Genomic DNA, 12,581 nt, shown 5'->3' on the forward strand with positions numbered 1-12,581 from the left:
GTGATGGCATGTCTTCGGATCATCTTCCGGGATGTTTCCCAGACCGTCGCCAATAGCCCATTGTGCAGCTCTAGTGCGACGTAAATTAACAACAACAACATAAAAGATTACGTTTATTAAAAATATTACTTTAAATAGATAGTTGTATTCGAATACTCGAGCTAATATTCTCATTAATCTAATGGATGGGTTTTTTTAAGCTTGAAATCGTAGAGTGTTTATTTTCATCATGTGTTTTTTAAATCAACATTCTTTTTTTATTTAGATTTTATAATTTTCTTTTAGTAAGATTGTAATTTGCAATGTAAAAATACAGCGTTATGATTACACCAGGGAGGCAATTCAAAGGTTTATTTTTTAAAGATAACTTTTTCAAAATTGAGTTATGGGTGTCGTTTTCAGTATCACTCGAGACATAAAAGTGTCTTCCGCCGGCATTGACCACATGCCACGAAAATGAAGAAAGCCTGTCTTTTCTACAGCATGTAAATGTCGAATGGGTGAAAATACGACGGAAATTTGTGAATTCCAAAGATAATTCAAAGTAGCCAGTCCCGCAGTGAACTGATCGTTAAGGTACGGCTCCCAACAAATCACCGATGTCAAGCATCACTGACTGCGGTCAGTGTGCGGGTGGGTGACCACTTGGATCAGTTTACGTAGGGACCGAGGGTGTGCGGTATTGGTCCTCTTTAAACTCTTCTACCGTAAAGTGCTCGACTTCGCGTGCATTTCGTCGGACTACCGAAGCGGGGGTGCCATCCCCTCTGCAGAGGATCGAAATTGTGATGGCATGCCTTCGGATCATCCTCAGGGATGTTTCCCAGACCTTCGCCAATAGCCCATTGTGCAGCTCTAGTGCGACGTAAATGAACTAGAACAACAACAACATCAAAGTAGCCAAAAAAAGGCTGTAGTAGCTAAATCCAGTAAGCATAATATAAATACATAAGCATAATATATATTTTCAACAGCGGCTGCTAAGCAGCATTAAAAATTTGTTTGCAAAACTATTTATTCATATCATAATTTTAATCATAATCTTATGATTGCTGCGGTTTACAGTTTTAATAACATATTTTTGTATATTTCTCTTCAGCAGATTATTTTGGTTCAGACGCCATTTTGTCTGACTGTTTTAAAGATAAAATCATAAATATTACTGTATTTTCATAAAATTTGTAACTTTTAAATAAGAAAATGGAGGTTGTTCGGATATTTAATAATGAGGTAGGGTCTATATTGTGTGTTTTGTGTCTGTAGTGCTTTGTTGTTATATATGCTAACATTTTTCCGATATAAGTATATATATACTGAAACAAAGTATTCATTCCTGCTCTCTTACTTTTTATGTTGCTAATTTTTACTTATTTCAGTAGTTTCATGCCTTACCATTAGGAATTATTAATTTTTTCAACATTTAAAATGCAAAAGTTTATAGAATCTCTAATGTATTTATTGATTCAAGATAAAAGTTAAATGTACTTAATAGTTGGTCGGGTACAAAGAATTGCAACGATTTTTTTTTAATGTCAATAAAGGAATGTTTTTATTTTTGTTTGTCGGGGCGAAAAATTCAGTTGTATTTTTTATTTTTTTTAATGACAAGAAAAGTTGGTGGAGCTCTATATTTTTCTGGCGACCTTTCGCTTGTACTCGGTTAATCGGGAAGTACCAAAATAAAATATAAATCGTTATAATAACAACTTTGTTAAATTGAACAATTAGTACCCGAATATACAGTAAATATAAAGAGCCATATTAAAACACTATATTCAGCCAATCAAAAAATAAAAAGAAGTGTGGTGTTTGATATCTGCTTAGGCATACAGATTTTGTCTGGGTATTTACGTATCGTGATCTGTCGCGCCAATTGCAATCGCCAAGGTGCCAAATAGATTATAAACTTGCAAATTTATTTAAAAAACGTATGTAGATGTTTGCCCCAGGTGACTATGAGTTTACCTTTTAAATAGATCCCTTTCTGGGATGTTTTTTTTTTAATTTCTCGCGGGTCACTGCCTGAGAGTTGCCAAGACTTTGAGATTATTTTGCCACAGAGCACGATACAGAAATCTCCCTCTCTTCATGCTACTTTTGTAGAATTTGCTTTGAGAAAGGAATGCCATAATTTATACCATTAAGTTTCATGATTTTCACCTTGAAAGATTAATTAAAAATATGTGTTTTACTTTTTTTTCAATCAGTTTAGTTTTGTTTTTGCATCATTGCAGGGGACAATTTTCAAATAAATAAAAATACTTTGCTAGTCTATTTTAATTCTTTAAAATATATAAACATACTAACTTTAATGTTTTTATCAATTTAGTTTTATTTTATACATATGCCAATAGTGAATCATTTATATATGTATAATATATCAGGTTAAATTTTATTTTATCTCTCTATATATATACCAATTATCAGGTGAAATTTCTGAATATTTTTCTGATTTTATGTTACCATAAAAAAATGTGATTATGTTACTTCCCATGGCAGTCATCATCATTGCAGTGGCCATTTTTCAAATGAATAAAAATACTTTGCTAGTCTATTTTAATTCTTTTAAATATATAAACATAGTAACTTTAATGTTTTTATCAATTTAGTTTTATTTTATACATATGCCAATAGTGAATCATTGGTATATGTATAAAATATCAGGTTAAATTTTATTTTATCTATATATATATATATACCAATTATCAGGTGAAATTTCTGAATATTTTTCTGATTTTATGTTACCATAAAAAAATGTGATTATGTTACTTCCCATGGCAGTCATCATCATTGCAGTGGCCATTTTTCAAATGAATAAAAATACTTTGCTAGTCTATTTTAATTCTTTAAAATATATAAACATAGTAACTTTAATGTTTTTATAAATTTAGTTTTATTTTATACATATGCCAATAGTGAATCATTGGTATATGTATAAAATATCAGGTTAAATTTTATTTTATCTATCTATCTATCTATCTATCTATATATATATATATATATATACCAATTATCAGGTGAAATTTCTGTATGTTTTTCTGATTTTAATATTACTATCAAAAAAATGTGATTATGTTACTTCCCCCGTGGCAGAGTTGTGGCGACATTGTCACAGAACCTTATAGTTTTTGCAGAAATATTTTTGATTTGAGAAAAGAAAAATTTAGGTATTCCTTTCTACATAATTTCTCCAAAAATGATTTTATTTTCTGCAGAATTTTTTTCAAAGATTTCTTTCTTGTGCATCAGAGAGGAAAGAACTAAGCATGTTTTTTCTATTCTCATTTGAGATTTTTTTAAAAAAAAAAAATCTGTAATGACTTACTTCAGCTAGAATTTCAAAATAGTAATCTAAAATAAAAAAATTCAGAAATCGCGAAGGCTTAAGAGATAGTTTGCTCTAGAAATGATGTTCTTTCTTTCATTTTTTTTCGTTAAAGAACTACATATATTGCATACACTTATTTGAGTATCTCTTTTTTTTTTAAAGTGTCCCATTCACATGATTCCTGATCTTTATTTTGGAAGTTACTGTGCGGATTTCACTATTTTCAGAGCTCATTCTAGGCAGAAAAAAGGGCAGGGTGCAAAAGTTTAAAAAAAGGGCATTATTATTCTAAAAAGGCAATAATTTCTTCCTATGGACTTTACACGCTCTATTAAAGAACATTGTCAATTAATAAAAGAATCTTTTTAAAGCTTAACTAAAAGTAGCAAAGCAATCATATTAATTACTAATTTTTATTAATAAACATATATATCAAGTTAATGAGCTAATTAGCGTAGTAATTTATTTAAAATGCATGCATATATTAATAAAATAATAAATGTATGTTTTTGAGTGTCTGTAGTTATGATTTAATAATTAAAATGATTAAAAATAATTATGATTTAATTATAGTGGAAGTAACTGCAAACTTTCAAAGACAAGTGCAACAAGGGTCAACAAGTGCTATTTTTCTTTCTCCATGTAAATCTATGTATTGACAGCAATGACAAAATAAATAAAAAGAGTTAAAAACAACAAAAGTTTAAGAAATCCATTGTAGAGTTTGGGTTAAAAATAAAGGGTTTAGGACATAAAGGGTATGGAGTCTATTACATCAGGGCACTAATTTACTTCAGGGGCAACAGGGTGGATTCTTTTGACTAAAAGGGCAGCAGGGTGCTGCGCCCTGTTTACCCTGCCTAGAATGAGCTCTGACTATTTTTAATTTATGTACGAATTTTAATTTACTATCGTTTAATTTATTTACAAATTTTAATTTACTATCGTTTATTTTATTTATGAATTTTAATTTGTGTAATGATTTACGAAATTCAAGAGAGGAAATAATTCATGCTTTTTTTCCGCCTATAAAATGCAAGAATATTGCATATAATATTAGAATTAGAAAAATATTAATTTTATAATTAAAAATTTTTATACATTTTTATTCTATACTTTCTTCTGTAAACATAACGTTTCTGTTACCATTAACTAGTAACTGTAATTAGTAACTGTTATAATTAAAGGTATCTGAAATCAAAATATTATTGCTAGGGAAGTTTGTTGCAGAAAGCCCGAAAAATTCTGCCAGAGTAGTTACTTCAACTCTTTTATGTAATTTTTAAATTAGGTTTTACCCTTATATAATCCACAAGAAACATTAAAAAACTAGTCATTTAATCTTAAAAAAATTAATTTTTATGAAATGCTGTTTTTTTTAATAATTTCAAAACAAATGTGATTTTTTAATGAATGAAGATTCTTTGGTTGTCATCTCAATTAAATTGCCAAATGAATAATTAATATATTGGTATTTTATGATAATCTGATATATTAATATTTTATGATAATTTGATATATTAATATTTTATGATATTCTGATATAATTATATTTCATGATAGTCTGATATTAATATTTTATAATCTGATATATAAATATTTTATGATATTTAATAATATTTTCTTACAGTATGTTTAGATTTCCTTAGAAATGAAGGAATTTTGTATATAATTATGAACAGTAAATGAATTTTTTTCTTCATATTAAATTCATGTTTTCTAAATAATTTTTAGTACAATAAAGGGAAATTTTTGGTGTCTAGAATTTAAAATTTTTTCACCAAACATTTATGAATTTACATTTTTCCCAATGTACCCCCACTTTTCCCCTCCTGATGATATTGAAATAAAATTAGTCAACTGGAATTTTAAGAAACATATTTCTTTCTAATTTGCTCAATGTATTTAATTTCCAATCATCTGCTTGAAAGTTTTCTTACTATTCAAGTTTTTTTCTCAATATTTATTTTTTCTTCTTCGTGTAAGGTAAATTATGCCATTGGTTTCACAGAAATAATTTTACATGAAAGCAAAGTTGCCCCTTGTTTATTGTTTGATCTCGAACAGTGATTCTAAACCACTGTGCTAAGGCACTTTTGTGTGCCACCAAATTTTAATTTAACAAAAGGTATAATAGATGATAAAGCGAAGTAAGTGACTAAAAAAGAATGAAATGTTTGCGTTTGGCGTGCATTAAGGTTTGTCTGTATTTTAAACGCGGGGACCTTTCTCCTCTTGCTCTGAAATGAGCCCTTTGTCCGAGGAGGTGGAGCCGAGTGCCGACTCTTGGTGAACAAATTATACAATATGCTATTTAAGTGAATTAAATGAAGTATTAATTTATTGTTCACTATTAGTTATATCATATTTAATTTCTGTTATGAGCTTTTTTTTATTTAGTTTAAACAATAAAAAGCTCATTTTTGTCTATTTATTAATGCTAGAAATTTCCTTAAAACTGTTTTTTTTAAAATATTTGTTCTATAGAAAATTAGATAATTTTTATATTTTTTTGCTTAAATGTACCTGGAATCTGCTTGATAAGAAATCCAAATTTTACAAGGTAAATAAAAATTTTGCTGAATCACATATCGAATATTACTTTAAAGTAATTTGCAAATTACTCATCAGGATTCTAATTAAGGTATTTTATTAATTACACATCATGATTCACATTAAGTTTGTTTCTGAATCATATAACGTGATACTTATTTAAGTAATTTCAGAATCATGCCTCACAATTCTTATTCTAGTAGTTAACAAATCGCGCATTGCGATTCACAAAAGAGAGATTTAAGAATTACCACTCACAACTCTCATTAAAATGTCTTTGAATGTCATTGAAAAGTCCTTGAATTTAAAAAAAAAATTCAGTGGGATCCCTGTTGATTTTTTAATATAATTTTAAATTTTCACAAATTATGTCTAAATTTTCAGAAAATAAATACCTCTCAGAATAATCTAGACAGACCCCTGGTAAGCAGCAGTTGACCTCAAACTTTGTGGCTAGGGAGGGGGGGGAGTTCTTACTGTAAACAAACTGTACTTATCAAAAATTATTTTGTCAATGTTTTAAAGCTTTAATAGATAGATCAATAATTGTTTCCTTCTTCTTTCAGCTCTCATCTTTATATGAAGTGAAACCTCCTATATCCAAAGCCAAAATGACACAAATAACTAAAAGTGCTATTAAAGGTATTAAGTTTTACAAGCATATTGTTCAAAGTGTTGAAAAGTTTATTCAAAAGGTAAGGTTTTTCACTATACAAATATTATTGACAATTGTTTATTATCGTTGCAACACAATCAATGTAATAAAACACACAAAACATGCTTTCTATTCAGCCGCTTTATAGGATGGGGAATATGATTTAAAATTCTATCAGCATATTAGTATTTCGGAAATGAGCACTAATTCATCTAATTTTATTGTCTGATTTAATTTTAATTAAATTTAATTTCGTAACAAGAGTAAACATTTTAATTTTTGTAAAAAAATTATCTACAAACTTTCTTGTTTATTCAAAGTTGCCACTCCACAAGGAGAACAGGGAAAACCTCGAAAAGACAGGGAATTTTGATTTCTTCTTAATAAACTGGGAAAATACAGGGAATTTTGTTTCTCATTTTTGTCTTTTTAAAAATGGTGACCACTCAAAGCGTAATCTATGGGTTATTTGACCCTGATATTTCAGCTATACTAGGGGTGTACAACCTTTTTGAAGGGCCACATGCACAGCAGATTGACCAACAACGGGCCATATACCAAAGTATTAAGAGAGTAATTGTGGGTAGTTATTGTTATATAATCATCATTTCACTAAGTACTAAATTCTTTTTATCAGTTAACATTGTAATATGTTTGCATAAAATTAAGCCATCGATAAAAAGCGATTGAGCTATGATCGATCGAAAAGCGTTAATCATGGGCAAAATGTACGATTTCAAATTTCTGATTTATCTTTTTCCATTTTGTTCAGGTTGCTACTGTGGGCCGCATACGACCAACGGGCCGAAGGTTGTTCCTCCATAAGCTATACTAAACTATTTCGTTCACTATAGCATTATTTAATGTATGTTCGGCTGTTTTTCCAGCAATTAAAACTAATAAATGTAGTTAGCCCAATATAACTTACAACAAGAGCACAGTAATTGTTGTGTTCCTCTTAATATATTGCGTATAATATGTACAGGGTAAACACAGGGAATTTTTTTTCTCCAGATTTGAGTGGCAACCCTGTTATTGAATTTTTTTTTCATTTATAGCTACAAGATGACTGAAGTTTTAATAAAATAGCTAAACTCAAACGAATCCTATATACATTTCATCATCTTAACTAAAAAAATAGATTGGAACAACACATGCAGACAAGAATTTTATCAAAATTGTATATGCCTAGTGTTAACACTGAACTATTGTCATCCTAAGTCTGACTGAAGTGGAAATTATGGGTGAAATGAATCCCTGAAATTTTAGGCAAGAAACTTATTATAATTTTATTATTTAAGTAATAAAACAAATAATTTTATATTTATATTATATAATTTATTATATATAATTTATTATATTTATATTATATATTTATATAATTTTATTATTAAGTAAAAAACACAGTACCCAACAAATGACTAGTATCAAAATTTTTTTTATTGCTTATTAAAACTTAAAACCAGTTCAAATGCACTAAAAAAAAATTCATCTCTTTATCTACATTTTTAAAAAAGTTATGAATGATTTTAGATTGTCCTAACATAGAAACTTGCACAGCAGACAGACTTTAGAGTGCTTTTTCTCATGGATGACAATTTTGTGTTTTAATCTTAATTAAATCCCTAAGGAATTTTTTCTATTTAAGATAAACTTTTTTATCTTAAGTATAATACACTTATTTAAACTGTGCACGGAATAAGCATTTTATGAGGTATTACAATTTTAACCTTTTTTTCCCTACATTTTTACAAAATATAATCTATCAAAAATATTCTAATTGATATATCAACAAATGAATGCACAAAATTGTTAAGATGAATATTGTAAACACTAAGAAATTTTTTTTTTTTTTAAATATCTTGAAATAAAAAAGCATTATGGATTTAAAAATTTTGAATTTTTCAACTTTTAAAAGAAAATTAAACATTTTATTTACTTTTTGATGATAAATTATTGATTATAAGTTAAGTGAGCATGTAAAACATCCACAAAATGAATGATTATACCTTTGTTTAAAAAAAATTGTTGCAAAGATAATGTGAGTCCTTAAACCTCTGATATGACATTTGCAACTCGTAATATTTTTCTTTAAACGTAAGCCCTGTAGCAGAATTTTTGTGGGCATTCTCCGACAAATCTCTCGGGCACTAATGATTTTCTGCAAGATACTTTTAATTACGAATATACCTGTTACTAGTTTAAAGTAGCAGAAATTTTCTGTTTAATAATAACCTATTTGGATAAAATAAAATTGTATATAATTTTTATTTTGATAAAATAAAAATGTATATAATTTTTTTGAAACTAATATGTAATATTTTTTTATTCTAATAACATGGGCAAGTGTTATTTCATTGTCTAGTCATTTCTTCAAGAGGGTCATTTCGTTAGAGAGACATTTTGTTGACGGGTAGCTAGGTGCATATTATCATCCTACTAAACTCATGTTTGTGAAAATTGCAACACCGTGAAGGACTTACGCGAGTGAGCTGAAATTTTCAGGAAATGCAGAGTAGAGCATGATATGCAAATGATTAGAGTTTCAGACCCGTAGCGCATGCGTATGCTGAGCAGCTCTCTGAATGGCGGATGGATCCGAATAAATAGACGGCTGTAGCCAGGCGTATATGGTTATCGGTGGTTATCTGCTAGTGGTAAACGTCAGCTTAGTCATTACTTATGCCTATTTGACGAAAGAGAGCGAGATTTCAACAACTTACGGAGTTTAAACGGGGGAGAATCATTGGCCTTTGTGAAGCTGGATTATCTTATCGTGCAGTAGCCACTCGTGTGCAGCGTAACAGCAGTACAGTGATGCGTGTTTGAAAGCAGTGGATGGACGAGTGTCGGACAACTTGGAAATCTGAGAGTGGACCCCGAAATGTCGTGCCAGCTCGCAATGATAGACACCTGTTCGGCGTTTCGCTAACGGACCGTACGGCTCCCTCTGGACAACTGGCAGCACGGTGGTCAATAGCTACAGGTGTTTCATTGTGTTCTTTATCAATTCGTAAACGTCTGCTGCAGCGTCAACTGCAAGCAAGGACTCCTTTATACAGGATCCCCCTCACGCTAAACCTGCGGCTGCAATGGGCCAACCAGCATAGGGACTGGCGTGCTGATTGGCAGTGTGTCGTGTTTCCTGGCGAATCTCGCTTCAATTTGTGCTATGCCGGTGAACACCATCTTCCAGAGTGCGTTATCGAATGCCACAGTGGACGAAACCCCGAGTTATGGTCTGGGGTGCTATAGCATATCATGGACGATCTCAATTGCTACGAATTATGGGTAATCTGAACAACAACCGGTACATCAGTGAAGTTCTACAGCCCCAAGCTGTTCCCTTCCTTCAAGCCTTGCCAGGTGCGGTATTTCAACACGAAAATGCCCGCCCTCATATTGCTAGGACTGTTCAATCCTTCCTTGCATCGCGACAGGTACAACTTCTTCCTTGGCCGACGTATTCCCCGGATATGTCGCCGGTTGAACACGTGTGGGATTTCGTTGGTCGGCGTCTCGCTCGTAATCCTCGTCCTGTTGCTTCTACAGACGAACTTTGGGTACGCATACAAACAGTATGGAATTCTCTTCCTCAGACAGACATTCAAAGTTTGCTTGACTCTATGTAGCAGCACTTATTGCTGAGTGTGGTGGCTACGCAAAATACTGATTTCGATCTCTTGTTATTGTTTGTTTGCTTCGAAAGTTTAATCATTTATTTGTATCATTACCACTCAACTGTGTATTAAATTTCATTCAATTATGACGATTCCTTCGTGGTGTTTAGTGGAGTTTATTTTTGCTGAAAATATGTTTTCATGTGACAATAATATAATATGGCTTCAGGTTTGTCATCATATTACTGCTGTAATCTAATATGTTACTCAAATATTTACCCCTGCCTTTTCCTCAGACTATATAAAACATCTACATTCTTCAACCCCAACTACAAAATTACACTTGATTTGAATTTGCATTTCATACAATGATTCAATTTGTGTTTTGATTTGTTTTCAAAGGGAAAAAAATCAATCATAAAAAATTTTTAAGCTAAGAATTTTGATGCGTGGCTAATTTACTGATTAATAATTTAAACTATTTAGCGCGGGTTCTGAATTAACACTAATCATAATTATTAGTTTGACATTTGTATTAACAAAAAGTAATTTCAAATTTGCATTTTGAAATTTTTTTTTTATTATAATATTTGTTTTGTAAAACTTAATCTTATTTCCATGCTGCTGTATAATGCAGATAAAGCATTTACACTACAGATAGAGAGTTCATTAACATTATTCTTTTTCTTACATTTTTTTTGTCTATGCAAGTTAAGGGCTATTCCTGATGGGAGATTTCCCTTTTAATCTTTTTTAGGATATAGTTGCGCCAGAGGCTCTTCTCGATTGTTGTGTCAGCAGTTTAAGGGATTCCTCTGAAAAAAATTCTAAAACATTGTGAGCAATTTTCGTAGCTTGCAACTTCAATGTCTCAACTTTCTCAAAAATGAAATTCAGCTAATAATTTGAACAAATGTTAAACTAACTGCGATTAAATAATTAGCGATTGAAGAAAAAGAATCTTCTAAATGCTTTGCCAGAAAAAGGAGAAACAAGATAATAAAAGAAAGACTAGTTTCTAACAATGCCACTAAAACAGTGATTCTCCACTTTTTTCGTTGCTGCACTTTTAACAATTTCGTAATTTGACGGCACGTGAAGAAAAAAATAAGTTTAAAAGTTGTTTACTTATCAATAATACACTGTATAAAATAGTTTATGATCATAATTTTGAATGTGAAATAAAATATGTTCTACAAAAACATGCTAATAAAGGAATTAATTAGCTGTTTCGACTTCTGCACTTCTTATTTCGCTTTCTATCCCTCCCATCGCTTAATAGTTTTGTTTTTAATAGTTATTAACTGTTATTTTTTGCTAGTCATTAATTGTTAGCTTGTTTTTTTATAGTTATTAATTGTTAGTTTTTTTTTACATTGTTATTTTTGTGATTCCTTGTTAACTTGTTTTTTTTGGTAATTATTAATTGTTTGCTTGTCTTTTGTTAGTTATCCTTTGTTAATTTTATTTTATAACTATTAATTGCTTAGCTTATTTTAATGGTTAGCTTTTATTTCCTTTTGTAAGTTAATATTTAGCTTGCTTTCTTTTGTTAATTAATAATTTTAATAGTCATTAAATTTGCTACTTATTTTAACATTTTAGGATTGTCAGAGACAGGACTATCGCCGACAAAGATGTTCACCCCCTTTAAAGTAAGGAAAAATTATAAAAAGTATATATATTATATATATATGTATATACTTTAATTTAAACTTTACTCGTAATAAAGAAAAGCATTATAAATTTTACTATATCATTTTTAAAATTTGGCGGCACATTTGATGAATATTGTGGCACACAAAAGTGCTGTGACACAGTGGTTGTGAGTGACTGCACTAAAACAAGGAACAAAGATTCTCTTACCAATTTGTGCCGATGCAAGAGTAAGACATAGCTATTCACTTTGACCCCCACGCAACTAGTAGACTTATCCTCATAACCATAGTTACCGCCACAAGGGGAGATGCACATTTGGAGGAGTTCTCCTTAAAGGTGCACTATGCGTGCACAGTGGAACAAAAAAAAAAAAATCACCCTGAATAACTTTCTTTCTAATGATCTGATTTTCACGTACTAAGTGTCAATCTTAATGGTTCCTGGGGGTGACCTCAAGTATGCAAATCATTTAGTGCTAACTATTAATTAAGTTGCAAAATCGGACACAAAAACATACTTTCTCTGAATAAGCATCTAATTTTTTTGCATATTTAGTTTCAGCCGCAATCAGAAAAATATGGTCCCCATAGTTGGGGCAGGAGAGCGATTGGCGCAAGTTGTGAGCAATTTATTGAAAATATCTAATTAAATATTTTTCGTGTGATAAATATCTTTTTCAACCAAATTGAAATAAAAGAAGAGGGGCAAATGTATGGTATTGTAGAATTAGTTTGCTACTAATCTTTATTTGTAACAAAATTTTTGT

At 30.3% G+C, this 12,581-nt stretch overlaps 1 protein-coding gene across 1 annotated transcript in view; it reads left to right on the top strand.

Moving 5' to 3' along the window:
* Positions 1–1,066: 1,066 nt before the first annotated feature.
* Positions 1,067–12,581, top strand: part of LOC107456021 (SR-related and CTD-associated factor 4) — an 80,768-nt gene continuing 69,253 nt past the window's right edge. Inside the window, exons 1-2 of the mRNA XM_071186578.1 lie at positions 1,067–1,230; positions 6,448–6,576. Of these exons, the coding sequence (XP_071042679.1) occupies positions 1,201–1,230; positions 6,448–6,576 (159 nt within the window). The 5' untranslated portion in view covers positions 1,067–1,200. The remainder of the gene's footprint in view (positions 1,231–6,447; positions 6,577–12,581) is intronic.

The sequence above is a fragment of the Parasteatoda tepidariorum genome, chromosome 10 (genome assembly GCF_043381705.1).
Source record: "Parasteatoda tepidariorum isolate YZ-2023 chromosome 10, CAS_Ptep_4.0, whole genome shotgun sequence".
Taxonomy (NCBI): Eukaryota; Metazoa; Arthropoda; class Arachnida; order Araneae; family Theridiidae; genus Parasteatoda; species Parasteatoda tepidariorum.